This window comes from Dermacentor variabilis, chromosome 6, assembly GCF_050947875.1.
Source record: "Dermacentor variabilis isolate Ectoservices chromosome 6, ASM5094787v1, whole genome shotgun sequence".
NCBI classification, from domain to species: domain Eukaryota; kingdom Metazoa; phylum Arthropoda; class Arachnida; order Ixodida; family Ixodidae; genus Dermacentor; species Dermacentor variabilis.
Genome location: NC_134573.1, coordinates 162169906 through 162189331, shown reverse-complemented (window position 1 = coordinate 162189331; position 19426 = coordinate 162169906). Strand labels below are relative to the sequence as shown.

General features: G+C 46.2%; 1 protein-coding gene across 1 annotated transcript in view; it reads right to left on the bottom strand.

Moving 5' to 3' along the window:
* Window positions 1–19426, bottom strand: part of LOC142586346 (uncharacterized) — a 59302-nt gene that overhangs the window by 32801 nt on the left and 7075 nt on the right. Inside the window, exons 2-15 of the mRNA XM_075697596.1 lie at window positions 16594–16762; window positions 15796–15924; window positions 15655–15708; window positions 15476–15594; window positions 14145–14192; window positions 13555–13672; window positions 12887–12982; window positions 12234–12382; window positions 12068–12159; window positions 10994–11070; window positions 10354–10461; window positions 8805–8950; window positions 7525–7666; window positions 4502–4612 (exon numbers count right to left, since the gene is read on the bottom strand). Coding sequence (XP_075553711.1) covers window positions 4502–4612; window positions 7525–7666; window positions 8805–8950; window positions 10354–10461; window positions 10994–11070; window positions 12068–12159; window positions 12234–12382; window positions 12887–12982; window positions 13555–13672; window positions 14145–14192; window positions 15476–15594; window positions 15655–15708; window positions 15796–15924; window positions 16594–16762 — 1558 coding nt within the window. The remainder of the gene's footprint in view (window positions 1–4501; window positions 4613–7524; window positions 7667–8804; window positions 8951–10353; window positions 10462–10993; window positions 11071–12067; window positions 12160–12233; window positions 12383–12886; window positions 12983–13554; window positions 13673–14144; window positions 14193–15475; window positions 15595–15654; window positions 15709–15795; window positions 15925–16593; window positions 16763–19426) is intronic.

Sequence of the window (19426 nt, the reverse complement as noted above, 5' to 3'; positions counted from 1 at the left end):
TAGCAGTGACTCGATTCTGTCTTAAATAATTTAACACAAGAATATTGCCGACGAGGCTAATATCCTAATCCGAATTAACCAATTTTGAGTTCGAATTCAAACATTATATCAACATCCTGGATGCTTAGGGTCGTGGTCAAAAAAGCCACTATGCGGGCTTCAGTGGGACCACAATCCAGCACCAGTTGCAGGAGCAGCCAAATTGCACATAAATGAGCAACACAACAAACAACAATCTCGGAGGCGCAGCATAACTATAATTTCAAAAGAGCATTAAACATGATACATGGTGTCGCTAACATAAAGGGCAGGCAAGGGATACACAATATAACAATAAACAGAATATGAACACCAAGTCCATACACTAAATGAAAGACTACCACCCGATATAAACAAGAATAGTACGACAGTCATACCAAAACCAATAAGCCGTAACTCTTCAAAAATTATTACCCTGCATTAAAAAAAGCGAAACTTCGGCACATTATTTTTCAGACTTCTGTCCATTTCTTTCTCGTAGTCTCAATGTCTCGGCATAGATTTCACAGCGTAGCTCTTTGGCGCCCGTTCCTGCGTTGCGCGTCACCGTCAAGCCTCGCCGTCGTCCCTCGCCGTAACCAGCTCCATAGCCGGGGCCCTGCTCTAGCTGCGCGCGCTCCTGGCGCCATCTCTCGCGCACGCCGCGAGCCTTGCTCTCTTCGCTCCTCCTCCAATGCCACCCCTGAGCAGGGGCAATCACAGCACCGGCTCGGAAGATCGTCCGACTCGGTGGCGGCTGATCTCGATGATTTGCTGCTGCCCAAGCCGATAGGCATAGCCGCGGCGCTGCCGTTCGCCACTGCATGTACCCCTCCCCCCACCCTCCTCCTCCGTGGCGGCGACCGCGCGCGGTGTTCTCCGGTTGTGGAACTGCCGGCTCGGTATCAGCGGATCACGGTGCGCGCTTCCCAAGCCGAAACTCAGAGCCACCTTCAGTTGACTCGCTAGCAACATCAGCGGCGTCAGCCAGTCGCTGCCATCTCTTCGCCGCACGACGTTCCTACGCGCCTACGCGCTACCTCCCGCGACGTCCAGATAAGCGAGGCAGTTGCGCCAAACTACGCTCCATTTGCGGCGGCTGGTGCGAAATGTTCCGCATGAGACGAATTGTCCGAGGCTCACAGGTGGTTTAGCCGAAACAGCTGAAGAGCTGCGCTCAAATTTCGCATTAGAAGGTAACGTAATCGTCGGCAATATTTTTTTCACTGATCGGAAAGTCTTGAATATGCCATTCCGATAAAATTCTGTTCCAGCTTTGTAAAATAAGTTCCGCACAGCAGCACGCATTGCCTCTGCTGTTTCGTATTGTTGCCATCGAACTTCATCGCGTTTGAGGTGGGCTCAGAAGCACTTGCCAATTTGTCTATTTTGGCCACTGTTAAGCGAGAAGTGTGATAGCGTGCATCGCCGCGCTTCGACATCAGTTTTCTTATCGGTCGCTTATTGCGCAAACAGTACAATTGTGCAGTGTTTTAAGGTATCGAGCCGCATTTTCGACGCGAAAGCATCAAATAGCCCATTTAGCGAAAAAGCCGGCGTCTATCGTCGGACAGCCGAAAAACGACACCTAAATTTCCATTGGCTCCGACGGCACGTCGCGACCGCGCCTCGACGGAGCAGAGCGGACGAAAGGGTACACCTGCTGTCTCGATAGTGCGCCAGGCGTTGCGTGAGGGGGAGGGCATCACCACGACGCCACATAACCCTCGCTCTCGCTCTCGGAAGCCTGTGTTATGCGCGCGTTTCTTGTCCGCGCACGCTATCGCCTGCGTTCTTACTGCGCCTCGGTAAGGCCAAATAAGAACGCGCCAATCGTCTTAACACGCTCACTTGCCCGCGAGGGGTTCATACCTCTAAGAACCGCTCAGCAGCTTTCAATTGGACATTAATGCTTTCGCATTCACAACTCATAAGTGCATAGGTGTCCTCGGATTTCTTCCCTCTAATTTATGCTTTCAATAAACTCCTGAACTGCACTCCGCTGTCTTTCAAGGACTTTCGCTATTTCGTCTATGGTTACTCGCTCGTCTTCTTCTGGTGAATGCATCAGCGGCCTCCTTGTTGGCGTCAGTCGCGGCGGCCCTTGGGCGACCACTTCGAGGGTGATCTTCAATGCTTGTCTGGACATACTTAAAGATGCCTGACCCATGTTCTCACACTGCTCGAGCTCGTTAACGCGCTTCCATAAGCAAGATGAAGTATCTTAAAGGGACACTAAAGGTTACTATTAAGTCAACGTGGACTGTTGAAATGCCGTCCCAGAAACCTCGAAACGCTTGTTTCGTGCCAAGGAGAGACTTATTTTAAGAGAAAATGCGTTCTGAAGCGTCCGCGTACCTCTAGCGCAGTTCAAATCGCCCGCCCTCCGATCGAGGAGTACTGACATCATGGTCTCATAGTGACGTTGCGCCATCGGTGAGTAGAACGGCGTCCGCGGACGGCGCTACGGCTTTTCTGCGCAAAACGCAAACGCGCGGCCAGAAACAGAGCCAAGACAGAGCCGACAGCAGAGCGAAAGCGGAAGTATGGTGGCTAGCGGAAAGAGAAACGCGCGACCATAAGCTGGTACTTTATTCTATGACGCAAACTTCGACGCTCGTCGCAATGGACCCTGGCAACGACAGATTGGCTCGCGATGCTGGGCTCAACTTCAGCGATTTGAGCACGGACGAGCGCGACCTGCTGCTGAGGGCTCGCGCTGCGCGCGTCGTTGCGTACTACGACGGCGGCATCGACACCGGCTCTCCGGAGCGGGAAAGCAACGAGGGCTTCCCACGACATCACATGGACGTGGCATTCTCGCAGCTTGTTCCAAATGAAAGTTTCGCGAGCCAGCAGAGCCCTCACAGCACGACGCGATAACGAAACTACTGAAACTACAAAGCGTGCGCGGCGCAAAGTCGAACGCGCAGAGTCGAGCGAAAACGAAACCTTTCGACCACCCATATTACTGAAGGGTAACGTCAAAATGTTATTTTTTCTTAGAATCGAATAGACGTAGACAAGTAGCATTTTTTTCCGTCTTATAATCGAATGAAATGATATTTTAATACGAGTAGTTGAGTATTAGTAACACAAATTATGAGGAGTGCTTTCGTCATCGGGCTAGTACCGGAATGTCGCTGGGGGGTCTCAAATCGTGTCATGCATTTACCTCAATTTCTCAGTTACTAAAGTTCTGTTCGCGATTATATTGACGCCTTAGACGTTCTAGAACATTGCTCTACCACTTTAACTTGAGTTTCTGGTAACCTTTAGTGTCCCTTTAAGAATTTGGGCATCTAAAATTTACGCTTTCACCAAAAAATTATATCATCACGCGTTGACGTTACTAGACGTCGTGACATTTCGCCTAGCGTACCAATGGAGAGATTATGTAAGCCGGTGACCATAAGTAGTAATTTATTATGGCGCACGAGATAGCGCCACGTACCCCAAAACACCCATCATTGTGCGCTTTCACAATTGCAAAAAGAAACAAAAAAGTAAAAAAAAACAGAGTTGGTCATTATTTTCAGTTCAGCCCCCGAACATCGAGCACTAAAGAGAAGAAAAAAAGGGAAAAAAAAATAGCACCACAGCACACAAAAAGTGGTATAAATTGTCATAATCGGTATTCTCAGGTTAGTTCATTTAAGTGAAACAGTAAAATAAAACGCAGCACTTGACGTCCGCAATTGGTACCTGTGAGCGAAATATTCCAGGCTTGAAGATAACGAGTATTGTAAGTAAATGTGTTATACGATTTAGCTATGAGCTAGTGCCTATGCAGTTTGTGAGATTTGTGCATGGCTATATAGGCAAGACCTCTAAGATAAGATGACCCTAAGATAAGAAACAGGAGTAAATTTTTGACTGAATTACGCACTGAGTAAGCCACTTTATTTGGTAATCACGTGGTACACATGGAACTTAGTCTCACAGCGCGGCGGTCACACGCGCCTCAAAATGGTCGCCCGCAATGAGATTACGTTTGACATACGATCCATCTGGTAGCCTCATTATGCACGCGGCGATTATAGATTGTGGTTTCTGCAACCACGCGCAAGATGCATTGCCATTCTATATTTCTCCGCCTGTATTTAAATTTATGCTGATGGTTTCCGATGCTGCTCAAGGTATTCAACAAATTTTTTTTCGGGAAAAGCATGCGGCTGTGTGAAAAAAATATTCATGCACAGCTGAAGCCCTGAGCCTTTGCACACGTCGTTCGACCAGAAATGTAAATAATGATTAATTAATATAGTCGGAGACTAGGCGCTAGTTAGCAAACGAATAACTTTCAAATTTTGTAGACTGTGAAAACATGTTGGTCGTGAAGGTGCGTTGCGTAATACGTGGCAGACTTTGTTTGAATCTCCCTGCGTCTTGCTTGATAAACACGGAAACGAAACATCGGAAGTCTTAGGCACGAGAGCAGTTCTCAGAAACACTGGCGTCAAGGACTTGAAAGAATACAAACCGTTCTTTTGCAAAAAACTTTTATGTCCTCCTGGCTGAGGCTAAATCCTGGCTTCAGCTTAATCCATGCACATACTTCCTCCTTTTGTTCTTCGCCCGGGACGCCAACCACCTGTGAGCAGTTACGACAGGATACTGAGTTTCTAGTTTGAATGATAAGCCTTGAGAATGTGAGATATCAATAACTGCAAAAAAATAATGCATTAAAATTTATAAGACCAGGTTTAAATCAACGAAAAGTTGCGTCGGCACTCACAGCTAGCTCATGGAGCCAAGGATCTGCGACAAAGCCTTGTAAGCGCATCATATACAGTATAGTGAATAAAAAGGCATATAAAATTGTACTTTTCTGTAAAAATGCATTATATGCGTACCTAATAAGATCTGTTGTTCATTTCGATAACGTCGAAAAGGGTGTGCGCCTGTGAATCAAAAGGGACAGAGTATGTTAACAGCTTGCTTCTGGACGGTGCCGCAAATCTCTACTTTCATCTTTGTTCATTTTATGGTGCCCAAGCGGTTCTCTATACCTTTGCAAGTTTGTGTGCAAGTAGACGCGTGTCCCTCCATTTTTCTTTTCTTTCCTCTTCTCCTTTGATTTCTTGATATATATTAAACATATTAAACCTGTAGTAGCATGCCAAGCTTCTTGCTCTGCTAACCTCCCCACATACCATTAACGCAAGTTGTCTGTAGATCGGTGGGCTGATTCATGTGCAAAACGCGACACGACAGCGCCTGTTAAAGAGACTATTGCCGGATAGGATAGCGGTCTGGCATAACTCAGCACAAACATTCTCAGCACTCTAGCTCTCACCACCCAAAGTGAAAAAAAAAAAGAAAAATGAAATGTAATATATTTTTGTTCGCAACAGTAACTGTGAATACCGCTCGTTATAGTGGAGATCCTTTTGTTCGCAAATACAATTTCTGACTGTCGCTGGAAACTTTCATCCTGTATACTGTTGTGCCCGGCGGCCGTTCAGAGGGGGGATGTCACCCCCGGCGAAATGCAGTTGTCACGCTCCACGCTACGATTCTTCACACCTGTCAGTAGCCCAAATTAGCCTGTCCACGCCGGAGTGAAGGTCCGTTCAAGGCTACGCTTCTTGTCACCTGTCAGCCACACAAACTGCATGATCACGCCGGGGATCGGAGTCAGCGTGCATTCCCCCCTTTTTTTTACTGCTTGTGCCCAGTGATGTGCGGGCGTTTCCGACCCCAGCGCACCGAAAGGGGCCCCAGCTCACCGATAACATCGGAGCACCGAAAGGGGCAACCAGCTCACCGAAGCCGTGATTGGTCTCCTGACGCCACCTGTCTCCTGACGCCGGATTGGTGGAAACCATGAACAATGACGACGCAGGCATAAAAAGCGGATCCGGACGGCTGAGGAGGAGGACGCTCGGAAACACTGTGTGACTCGGACATGCTCAGACGCTACCATAGTGTGCTCCGATAGTTGGAGCCGTTTTGTAATCTCAACGATGTACCTTTTTGAATATATTCCTTTTCTTTCTTCATTTTCTTAAACGTTGCTGGGTACCCTTTCTCCCGGCACCATCGATGGAAACTTCGTTGGTCGCACGGACCCCTGATTTGGTAACAGTGGTAGTCAGCGGTGAGATTGACCTCACGGAACTCGGGATGTGGTGTCAATCGCAACAATACTGAAGCAGCCTGAAAATTCGGCACTTTTTCGCATATTCCCCGTCCCCTAAAGTATACTGAAGCCGACGATGATCCCTTGCCCTCCAACCAACAGCCTTATAGAACCACTGGTTTCTTGTCCATATTCCCCGTAGTTGTTGAGGCCACTTATTTGAGGAATAAAGCAGGCAAACAAAAGAAATATAGTGGCCTTCACTGGGAGAGAGTGCTACTGTCGCAGTAAATGAGTTCGAAGCTGAATGTACCGCTGACTACTGCTGACTTTTTTTCGCAGTTGGAAGCACTTCATTGACAAAAGTTAAAGAATATAAATTGCTTGGCCTATCAATATCAGACAATCTCAGGTGAAACTCTCATGTTAAAGCCGTAACATCTACAGCTTTAAAAAGACTTTTCTTCTTCCGAAGTCTACTCCATCAAACTACACCAGAAATTAAACTACTCGCCTATACCACATTCATTACACCTATCCTAGAATACGCAGTCTCCTAGTTTCCACACAATAATAAACTAATAATAATGCTAAATAGAGTGTAGAGAAAGGCAATCACATTTGTTGACAACGAGTACACCCTAACTGCCTCTCTATCCCAACTAATTAACAGAGTCGGATTACTCACTTTACAAAATCGTACCAAACTTGCTCGTCTGAAAGTACTCTATCAACTACTACATAATATGTTGTTTACAGATAGCTCCCGCTACTTGACTAAGTCTGAAACTAGGCAAACACGTCATAATCATCCCCAATTACTAAAAAATTATCGTTTTAGCATCGACTGTTTTAGATTTTAATTCTTTCCACTCGCAACCAGAGAATGAAACCACTTACCTTCACAAGTTATCCTCAGTCCATCATTTGAAACCTTTTTACAGTCTTATGAGATTCCCCTACATGCCTCGCAGACATGAGCTGTCCACATTATTCCATTATGTTGCAAATACCATTACAAAACTTGCTAATTGTTGTTTATGGTTTCCTTAAATCATTCTCTTTTCTGTAAAAATTGTATAATGCACAAATATTTTGTAACCTAAACAACTTTGCACCACCCCTTGTATTTGTGCATATTGATGACGTACTCTTGATGACTAACATTGCATGTTCTCCATGAACAACAGCATTGTAATAATTTCACTACTCCACAAAAAATTAGTCCGCCTGTATACTCACTCTTCGATGTGATTTTTTGTATTGTACGTTTCTTGCCCTCCCTGCCATAATCCCTTCTTGCGATTGGCAGTATGTTTAAATAAACAAATGAATAAATAAATGAAAATAAATAAACAAATTATAATCATCATCATCATGTCACATAACCGAGGCCCTAATTTGTATTAGTGGACACTCGCCTGCACTTCCTGCACGGCGGGATGGGTGTAGAGGAAGTTCTCGACCTCCTGTGGGTATACATGCTCATCTCCGCGCACGATCATGTCCCTCATGCGACCCAGGATGGACACCCGACCGTCTTCAGCCATCATGGCACAGTCACTGCATAATGGGCGAGGCCCACTTTGTTTCCACCACTTGTGTGTGCAAGCAAACTTGCGCGGTTATCGAAACAAAAGTACACGCAAGAAAACAGACTGCTCTGCTAGTTTGTACATGTTCATAGCTAAAAACCGAGCCGGGAAACAGCACAGGACAAGATCGAAAAAGAGACAAGTGCTCGTGGGCACCCGTCTTATTGCCTGATGCTTATAAACAGTCCAGCAGGACAGGTGATCATGTGCTAGTTTTTTTTTTATGGGCACCTGTTAAATCGTCTCTAATTTCCTTTATGTTTTTTTTTCTGCTTCGTTGTTAGCTATGAAAAGTGTACTCGTAGTGTGGGTCACTATCAGGTTGACATTATCAAACAATTCACTACATTTTGTGGCCTCTCTGCATACGTTATCTTTACTGGGCAGCGAGACGTCACGTCTCGTGCAGTACGTTATTTCGATTATGTTCTGTACCCGAACTCAAAATTAAATTATGCAGTTTAATGTCGCAAAACTACACGCAGGATATGAGGGATGCAGTAATCGAGAACTCCGGATTGCCTTCAACCACCTGGGGTTCTCTAACGTGCACTCAAGTCTCAATGCATGAGTGTTTTTTCATACTACTTCCTTTGAAAATAGGCAGCTGTGGCTGGCAGTGAATCGGCTACATCGTGCTTTAGCAGCAGAATGCATTACTGGTGCGGAAAGTGTGTCTGAACCATTTTAGCTTTCGAAGAGCTCTTATGGTGAGGTTGCTGGGATTTCACTGTCTAGCTTTCGTTTTGTCATTGGTGCACACAGTTGTGCGAAGTTAATCCACTTAGTGTGCAATTTCCTCTTGTCAAGAAAAGGTAAATTAAAAGAACATTATGGGATAGAAAATGCCATATCTACATACTACAGTATACGTTGGGGGCGTTTATTTAGGTTTGTACCAATGGGAGCTGATCAACGACAATGTGAAAATACTACATAACTATGCAAACACTGTCATATCTTGAAGGAAGATTTCGTGGTGTCCTTGTCAAAAGTTGAAACAAATTCATTTGACTGTATGAGGGCACGGATCTGACTGGCATAAGGAACGTGCAAGGTCTAGCTTTTCTTTTCAGCACGCTGAGCAAGTACTAAGCAGACCTGACCCAGTGTGGTACCAGCCATTGCGTATGGCTTCCTTTGTCTTCTTGTCTTCCTTGAAGTAGCCCTTGAAAACCGCGTAGCCTCGGACACACAGCTCGCCCCTCTGAGAGGCGGGAACAATCCTGTTCTTATCGTCCACGATCTTTACCTTGAAAAGAAATCCAAACAAAAAATTATGCAGACTCAACTCCAGCTTACATGATTGGCTTGGTAGAGAATAGTTGTTATGAGTGATATAAGTGTTCTGCTGTGTCAGGTTAATGCTTTTGCGACGTGTGTATTCTATATATATATATGGGTACATGTGTAGTGGTTCCATGATCATATACCCAGTGGCACATACCTATTAGCGGGTTATGTGCATGCCCAGACACCGGCGGGTATTTAGGGCGGAGAGGGAGCAATGTGCGTGTTTAGAGCGTTCTGAGTGCAACCTGAGCAGAACGGGCCCGCACTCGAACGAACCCAATGCACCATCACGTTTAGCTTTGTTTTGTTTTTTTCTCGACGTAAGTTAATTATCGGGTATGATGAAATGAATACCATTATTTCAGCCGCCCCGACTGAAGCGATTACTTTGAATGGGAGCCTAATTTAGGATTAAGGTGTCAGCTTGTAGATATAAGGGATCTTGGCGTCAGCTGCGCATGTTGAGGGTTATCTTGGTTCGCGAAAAAGGCCAGATACCCGTTACAGAAAATTGAGTTGAACTCGTCAAGAATTATTCGTTCGCGGTCCGAAGCTTTGGATGCTTTGTACATAAGTATGCAATATAAAACACTAGTCAAGACTAAGTTACGACTAAAAAGATTAAGTTAGTTGACATGAATTAACCCTGTGGGATCGCATATAGTCTCGCAGTCGAAGAAAACGTTCGCTTCCTCGTCCAGAGCTTGCGCTTCGATGAAGATGTCGTTGCCTTGAAACCGTCCCTATCATGGCGTTTACATGAACCCGACAAAAAACTGTCCTCTTGTTGCGCTGAGATTTGCCTGTGGTGCTCGTGTAAACGCTAGCCGATCGGCTTCAGCGGGCGTCGAGTCTGGCTGAGCCAGCCCGACCCATCCGAAGTGCAGATGAAAACGCGGACGGGTCGGTACAGTGGTGCGAAGCCAGCAGTTATTACCCGAAGCACTGTCTTATCTCTGGCCTCGACGCAGGCTATCGCAACAATCTCGACCTGTCATGAACGAATTCATGTAAACTCTGTCGAGTCGGGTCCTCTGACGCCGACTTCTGACTCGACCTGTATGCTCCTGTCGAGTTCATGTAACCGTAGCCTACGTTTGACAGTGGTGCCAGTGAGTAATTTTTCCAGGGCATATCATATATCGTTACAAAGTTATCACAAGATTATTGCAAAGCTATTCGACGTTGCATATTTTTCTTTCAAAGTTGTTCAACATTACAAAGTTATGGTTTTGTTTCCGAAGGAACAAGAACAGCGATATTCGAATACCGGCTTGCACGGTGGATAACTAAAAAAAAAAAAACGTGCGTCTATTAGACTTCTGCCTAGATTACGGATGGTGAACACTAATTCGCACTCACCTCAACGTGGTCCAAGGGCCTTCCCACCGACGTTATCCACTGATCCACAGGTTCGTTCGGGTCATTCGCTGTAACTATTGGACTCGTTTCCGTTGTGCCATACAAAACCTGCACAAGTAGATGTGTTGATGTCATATCGTGGAAAGGAAATGTAAAGGAAATCGTAATCGTAATCGTAGAAAGGAAATCGCAAGGAAATGTATTCATAGAGCAAAATACTTAAGGGAGCGGTTTAGCGGTTCCGTCAGCAGAATTTGTAACTCATCCTAGATTACAACGTTTTTAATCTTAATCTGAAACATTTCTTTTCGTACATGTGTAGTCATAGCCTTTGTTTATCGCACAGAATGCTCTAGATAGCGATCGGCAGTGGTAGTTCAATAACTATGGCATATTCCTACTAAGTAGACGTCGTATTTTCGTTTGCCCGCGTGGGCTAGTGTATTCCGATTGGTTCGGTATGTAAAATGTGCCATTTGCTGAGACTAAGTGTAAGGCCTTTACTCGAAGCCTTCGCTCTGACCGCCACCCCTCTCCCTCCAATGCATTCTTCCGTCGTCCCTAGTAGCCATAGTGTAACTTCCGAGAGCGAAAGCCTGCTTATTTTTGTTGTAGTCTTAACATAAGGTCCCCTACTTACATGGATGCGCTTTGCGTTGAGATTTTCCGTGATGCCTTTTGCCAAGTGGTTCGGGCAAGGTGCACCAGACACGACAGCTGCATTTATGTTCGCTAGTGTTAGCTTTCAGCTTCAGAACTGTGCCTCGGTCTTTTGAAGGAGTAAGCCAAGTTCCTATAGCATTGCCAATCCAGCGGATTGAAAAATAAATTTTTTTTGAATGCAAGTGTTTGTCTCAGATCTGGTGCCCTCGAAATTAATCAAAATCATTACTGTCTCTGACCAATATTCACTCTAGTTACGTATAGCTATGAAGTACGACCCAATAAATGTAATACAGTAATTGCCAACATTTCCTCAGTGGTGCTGAGCCTAGCCCCTACAGCAACAACAAAAAAGATATTTTACTCGACCGCGTTATCACTGAATGTAAAGTTTAGAGAAACCCGCCGTGGTTGCTCAGTGGCTATGGTGTTGGGCTGCTGAGCACGAGGTCGCGGGATCGAATCCCGGCCACGGCGGCCGCATTTCGATGGGGGCGAAATGCGAAAACACCCGTGCACTTAGATTTAGGTGCACCTTAAAGAACCCCAGGTGGTCAAAATTCCCGAAGCCCTCCACTACGGCGTGCCTCATAATCAGAAAGTGGTTTTGGCACGTAAAACCCCTTAATTTAATTAAGTTTCGAGAAAAACGCCTTTTGCACACTGACTGGGATAAATGACATAGTAGGAACGTCTTCTTTCGTAGAGATATACACTGCTATGAATCAGGAAAATCCATCCGCATAACAAAGAAATGTCTTCTGGATTAAACAGGCGGAATTGTTTATTTAAAGTAATATTTCCTCATATTTTAATTTGCATCTACTCAAAAACATCCAGCAGATAAACCTTCCTGAAAAATTACTTTTCCGAGACGAATCATGTCAAAGAGGCATGGAATGCTTCGAATACCGGCATACGAAATTGTTATTTTACACCTACACTTACACAAAAGGACTCGCTATGTTCATTAGCTCAGTAATATTGGCAGACAAATTTGCCAAGCACGAAAAAAAATGCAGAAAGCAAAAAGACGAAATTTCACTCGCACCTGTTCGAACGGATGAAACGTCGTAACATCCGTGTCCCACGTGCTGCAGCATGTCAATGTACATGGTTGGTGTGCCGTAGATAAAAGTGCACCTGTAGAGGGCAAACACGCATTCCACGAAATAACAAACGAGAACTCCTGCACGAGAACCCTGCAGCATACGCACTCTTCTGCTGTAATACTCTCCAACGCAGCAGCTGCACTGAAGCTCGGCGCCGGCATTACCGCCGTGGACCCGAAAATGGCCGCCGACATTATGCCAGCGACGCAACCAAAGCAGTGAACCAATGGAACGTTCAGACAAATCACCTCCCCCTGCGAGAATCCAAAGGCGCAACCAAGGTTTGCTATAAGATTGTGATGTATCAGATAAATTGCATCAGGCACAAGGGTGAAGTTGCGACATCTATGGTAAAGAATCTGTTTTACAGCCATGGCTGTGTTTAACAAACTACTAAGTATTGCGAAAGACAAGGAAATGGCGTATTAGTTCCGGAGGTGACTTCCTAAGCAAAATGAACCCTCGTGTAGATATTCAGTCGTCCTCGTTGTTGAAGGCCCTTTTCATTTTTGTAACATTTCATAAGTATATATTAAAATTGATAATTGCGTCGCATAGCTCTTGGCAAAAAAAAAAGAAATAATGCCTCCGATCTTGTGGCCTTTTCAAAATAAAAACTTCGCCTTGACACTTCAATATGGTGCGTGTACCTTGAACGGGTGAAGTCCTTCAATCATAACCATAATTTCTTTGAGCGAACTACGTACATTCATGTACACATTGTTTACGCTTCAAATGCATTATCCAATTCAGTATACCTGCTTGTGTAGGTTGAGCCTCCGGCCTACAAGATAGGCGTTATTTACTATGTTGAAGTGGGACAGCTGTGCCGCCTTGGGCTTTCCTGTTGTTCCCTGCGTAAGATGACAGCATCAGCGCAATTTGAAACTAGCACCCTGGTTACAATTGCAATGCTTTATGCTAAGGCGTTTAAGCGTGCCTTAACCTTGCAGTTTCAAACTTACAAAAGTGCCTTTTATAACGCCTACAGCGTTGGCTTAGTCATCAGAAGTAATCAATTCTTACACGGTCACTTCGAAGTGCTCGGCCTTTCTCCGGAAACAAAATACTCGTACTAGAGAAAAAAAAATATTTTTCTAATAATCAAGTTTCCAAACCTTAACCCTTGGTTAAACGTAACACTAAGAATAAATTTATTTTTATAGCAGCTTTAGCTTTGACAGGTAAACAGTGGCAAGATGTTTGCGAAATTAGCGATGTCACAGGTAACGACTTCAGAAATGAGATGGCGGCATAACACACCAGTTAAACGCAGCTGAAATACGGCGTATGAAGTTACTCGTAACTGGTCGAGTCACGATACTAAATCGATCTGGGATTTCAAGACTACAAGATACGAATTCAACGGCTAAACACGTCCCTGAAGTGTCTCTCGAACAATGCTCTGTGCGAATATTGTGCTTACAGATGTGAACTGCAGGTTGACAGCGTCGTCCATCTGCAACTTGGAGGCATTACAGCGCAGGGCACGGAGGTGTTCGCTCGTAGCAGACTCCATCAGATCGGCAAACCTAACCGTACCCCTGCAAGAAAGATGTTTTTTTTTCTTCGTTCGTTCCTTTCGTTTGTTTTAATTCTTGTTGGTAGAAAACACCATAGCTGTAAGCTACTAAAATTTATAAAGTTCTACATGCTACATTTTAATAAAGCTAAAGGGTTGCCACCATAACTAACATATTCCATAAACCCATACAGTAGGCGATCTACTCAAATTGTTTCAAGAATTCGTTACGATTTGCGCCTGATGTAGCACATGTCCGATTTCTTGAGCCGATTGTCGACACAGAAGAAGCAGATCGCGTAACAAACATTCACCGCTCCACAACACTGAAATCTGTATTTACACCAAAAGTAACAGCGAAATTAAGGAAAATAAATCTCCCCCTTGCCGGTTAACAGTATTTACATTCTTCTATTCCCCGACCGAGCCATCTATTTGAAGAAGAAATGAGAATCTAAGAAGTACTTTCAACCAGAAATGGAACCAAGTCTTACGGTTTGGCTGTATCTCCGATGAATATGACGTGCTTCAGGCTGGGTAGCCTGCAAACGAGACATGGTTCAATGAGCTCGCTTGTGCCACCGCTGGGGAGTCACCTAGAGAAATGTAAACGCTGTAAACCATTCCCATCAGCCACGGACATATTATGTGCGTGGTTAGACGCATGGCTCAGTAAAACCACTTGCGCAGCTACGCCGTTCGCTACCGCTACGAGACAACCTTGGAGGTGTGCACACTCGCCTCTTACCAAAAACTTACAAAAAGTGTCAAAAGCTTGTTGAATATGTCAACGAGACATTTGCGCTGACAGCCACCTAAGAAACCACGCAACCTATTTAGAAAGAGCGACTTGCCTGAATAAGAGACAAGTCTTCCACTGCACAGAGAGCCCTTTGGCTTCAGATTTAGATCAAGAAAGGGGTTGACCGATAGAGAGACCGAGACCGTACGATTAAAAATCGCCTCGCACTGCTTTTTGGTGAAGAAATCTCAGCTATCTAGCTCTTAACGCTGTGATGCTTGCGATTTTACACTTCTTCGAGCTCCCTGTATTCGCATGCCGTGCGTCATTCTAACAAGGTGAGTTAAGTGGAGGAGTAAATAATTCGCGATAACAGCGCTGAAATTGGGACACGCAATAAACGAACACACGCTGCACCTTGCTCGTCGCATTGTTTAGGAGTTTTTTGCACACTACACCAGGCCTATCAAATTTCCCATAATTCTGTTCCCTGCAAGGTTGTTTCTATATGGACTGCTGTGCTGTACTTTGACGTCAGAGGAAGCGAAAAGAAAATGCTGGGCGTGTTTCGCTACGAACATTCGGGTGCATCAAAGGTTAGCGAGTCTGGCATACTGGCAGTACGATTTTAGTAGCGTGCATTTGGAAACGGCATCGCTTTGCTTCAAACTTTTTATCGTTGCTGCGTCGTCTATTTGAAATACATATGAAGCAGTAGACCAGTGTATTATTAAGGAGCGGTAAATTACTGCTTCAGCGCGGAAGATGGTCTCCTCGTGTCATCGAGTACCGGCTTCCTTACATGCACCAACGTCAGGGGTTATACGTGTAGGACCTTTAATTTATTTTGTCTGCCTGAACCTTTCTCGACCACCTGGGCTTCTTTAACGTGCACCTAAAGATCTAAGTACACGGGTGTTTTTGCACTTCGCCCTCATCGAAATGCGGCCGCCATGGCCGGGATTTGATCCCGCGACCTCGTGCTTAGCAACGCAACACCAAAGCCACTGTAAGCAACCACGGCGGGTGTCCATACTGAACACATCGGTATACTCAGTCACCGCAGTGAACTGGCTAGCATACCTTGCACTTTTGATATTGCCAAAAGAACTCGATGGTAACTCCGGCGCCAGTTTAACGAGCAGCTTGTAGTAGTCCTGTTTCGAAAACTGCTCCGACAAAATCACGGCTTTGCAGTCCGTCTGAAATGAATTCCGAGAGAAATAAACCCGATCTTGTGGAACCATCTCGCTCACGCTTACGTGATTCAGGCAGTGTTCCAGTTCATGAATTTCATAGGTCGTGTTCACGTTGACCTGCAGAAATAGAAAAGTTTCCGTGAATTGCTGTATAGAGCACAAGACTGTGACAATATATGAGCCAATGGCGCTTCAAATGCTTACCAATACTAAACCTGCCTTGGCAGCTGCGAACAACACGACAGCCCATTCGTACATGTTGGGTGCAATAATTGCTATTCTGGAGCCAATGCCCAACTTCAGTGACATCAGGGCGGCTGCAAAGTGGTCGATCTGCAAGTATACGATAAGCGCACGGAGTCATATATTTTTGCCAATACTGCCTCATTGCTTTTTTGCGAAGATATGTCCTACGTACGCTGATCGAATTACCTTGAACTGTGGAGAAGCATTTAGCCAGCAAAAGCTTCATCGTACCCTCAGTCGATTCTCACGGTTAATAGAAAGAGGAACCTTCGGCTAAAAACAGCTTTTCGCTTCACCACCGCGTTCTGTGTAAATGAGGAAAAGGAGTCAGTAAAGAGTTTCGCAAGTTTCGTTCTCTGCGGGGGAGGGCACAGGTGTGACGGCTTGAATCTCAAAGGAAAATAGCTTTCAAGAGTGCGTTAACCGCGTGACTTGACGAACGCCCGCCAGATCTCGGTTGATGCTTCTGTCTCAACAATTTCAGTGGGATGACAGCCATGAGATTTCACACTACGAGTCTTTACGCGAGTTTCTTGTTCGGGCTATTGTAAATCTGAAAGGTTGAAGCGTAACGGCTTGCTTGTGCAAGCTCCGATTTTCGATAACAATGAGCAGAATACAAGAGGAAACGAGGAGTAGATGCGATGCTACGGCCGCGTTCAATAAATAAACCTGGTAGTAAACTCGTTAAACAACTTTCCCTGACTAAAATCGCTGAATGCAGCAAGCAATAGTGAGAAAATGCATTGCACTCACGTCCTTCTTATACTCCGCGTACGTCTTCCTGATGGACTGGTGGCAGGACACAACGGCAAGATTTTCACCCCGTGCTTCCGCTGTCCTGTCAATAACGTCGCCGACCGTGTAGGAAAAGAGGCGCTCTTTTCCGGGTCGGTGGTAGTAGCTTAGCCTCGTCAGCGTCCTTCTGAAAGTAATAGAAATGAATGACGGTTCCAGGTGCGAAGCCGTCTCACTTTTCCTTCGCAAATGCTTGTGCCAATATACTCGAGTTGCAAATGAGCAAGGTTCCGCTCGACGACAAGGTTCCCTTTTATTCGATCAGCAACTCCTATTCGATAATTTCAAATAGTGAGTTCTCGAATCGAATATTTGCCCTATCCTACTTCATAACAGTTCTGCGACCGGCGTCGATTAAGACAGCTACGTGAGAAACTCATTTACAAGGCAGTTAAAAACAGTTAAACTCAATAAGCATTCTTTCAAAGCACTATCTTACTGAAGTTCGCCGTAATAGGTTTAATCTTCAAAGTCTGATTATTTTCGAATTTCGCGCCGAAACCGCCGCGTAGGTACGTCAGTCTGACGCCACTCATTTCAAGGTATGTGTTCTCGTATTTCGGACGCTGCAGCCTAGCAAAACTTCTCCAAACTTGCTAAGCTCAGTATTTGGCTTTTTTTTACAATACTACGTAATTTATCTTTACCGACAAAGACTTTACTAGGCCCGAGCAGACGACACGAAAATTCATGACGTCACGGCTCACTGATGCGGGAACTGCAAGGCGGCGGCGCCACCCGCGTTTCGTCTTTGTGTGTCTTTTCTGACTTACCGAGCCTCCATTCATGGTAAGAGTGATTTTTTTTTCTCTGCGTGATATTGTTACGCGAAAGACGAGTCAGTAAGACGAGCAACTATTTACAGGTTATATTTACAACAGCGGTTGCAGCGCTGACCGGTTAGATTCACAGTGCGAGCCCAGTTCGTTCTTCCTCCTCTTTTCCCGAGTGATGGCGACCACGCGTTTCGTTCAAAAAATCAAATATCACACGCGTTTAGCATAATCCCCCGGCGGCAGAAGCGATGTTCCGGAGCGTCTACATGTCATCACTGTGAGGGTGATATTGCTTCAGTCGTGTAACGTGCACGATACCACTGGACTGTGAAGCAGATGGGGCGTCAGGGGGCGATCTCGTAGGTGACGGTAGTCACGGCACCAAACACTCGGTATGGGCCTGTGTAACGAGACAGCAGTTTTTCTGACAGGCCGACCTGACACGACGGAGACATAGAAGCACCAAAGAACCAGGCGGGAAATGCACGTCTCGGTGTCGCTGGTCGTAGAAACGCCTTTGACCCTCTTGGGATTTCAGAAGGCGGTCACGGGCAATTTCCCTTGCGTGGGCACAGCGGGCGATGGCGTCAAGTGCATATTCACATTGGTCGGTGCCGCGTGAACAGGGAGGGTTGTGCCGAGGGGCAGTGCTGGTTCTCGGCCGAACAGAAGGAAAATGGGAAATCCCCGGCGGTGTCATGGCGCGAGGAATTATAAGCAAATGTGACAAACGGTAGAGCGAGGTCCCAGTCAGTGTTGTCTGAAGAGAGATATTTCGCGAGCATGTCTGTGAGAGTGCGATTGAGACGCTCCGTGAGGCCATTTGTTTGCAGATGGTATGACGTGGATAGCTTGTGCCTCGTGGCACAGGACTGCAGGATGTCCGCGATAACTTTTGATAGGAATGTCCGGCCACGGTCTATGAGAAGTTGTCGCGCAGCTCAACGTATTAAAATCACGTCGCTTGGAGAATCGGCGACATCTGTGGCGCAGCTTGTAGAAAGCGCTTTGGTGATGGCATAGCGCGTGGCCTAATCCGTGGCCACAACGATCCACCTCTTCCCAGAAGCAGAAAGAGGAAAAGGGCCAAGTAAGTCCAAAACAACCCGGAAGAATGGTTCCGCGAGAATGCCGAGCGGTTGAAGGTACCCAGCAGAGAGCGTCGATGGTGTCTTGCGTCGCTGGAATTTCTCACACGCCGCTACGTATCTTCGAACGGAGCGAGCGAGCCCTGGCCAAACGAAGCGTCGTAAGTACATGACACGCCCAGGTGACCGGCAGTGGGGAGATCGTGAAGTTCGTGGAGAACAGCCGAGCGAAGTTCTTTAGCGATCACAAGGAGTAATGCAGGGCCGTCGGGGTCAACGTTGTGGCGGTAGAGCACGCCATCTTGAAGTGTGAATAAGCGAAGGAAACTGTCAGCAAGTGACGATTCCAGGCGGTCAATGATCACAGGCAAGTACGGGTCACGGCGCTGCTCGTCGGCGACATGGAGCAGTGAAAAAACAGAGAGAACACAGGCGTTGGTACCAGTATTAGACGTAGAGGTCGCGTCTTCGACTGGATAGTGAGAGAGGCAATCTGCGTCCTGGTGTTGGCGTCCCGACTTGTAAGTCACGGTGTAGGAATATTCTTGTAGTCGAAGGGCCCAACGACCGAGCCGGCCAGTAGGATCCTTGAGCGACGAAAGCCAACCGAGTGCATGATGGTCTGTGATTGCTGAGAAGGGCTTGCCATATAAGTATGGGCAGAACGTTGAAACAGCCCAGACGAGAGCAAGACATTCGCGCACGGTAATCGAATAGTTGTGCTCTGCAGTTGTCAGGAGCCGGCTAGCGTAGGCTATAACGAGGTCGTGTCCTTGTTGGCGTGGTGACAAGACGGCGCCGATCCCATAACCACCGGCATCGGTTCGGACCTCTGTAGGTGCGGACGGGTCAAAGTGGGCCGAGACCGGTGGATTGGTGAGAATCGCGATGATGCGTGAAAATGCGGCAGCCTGAGGGGAACACACG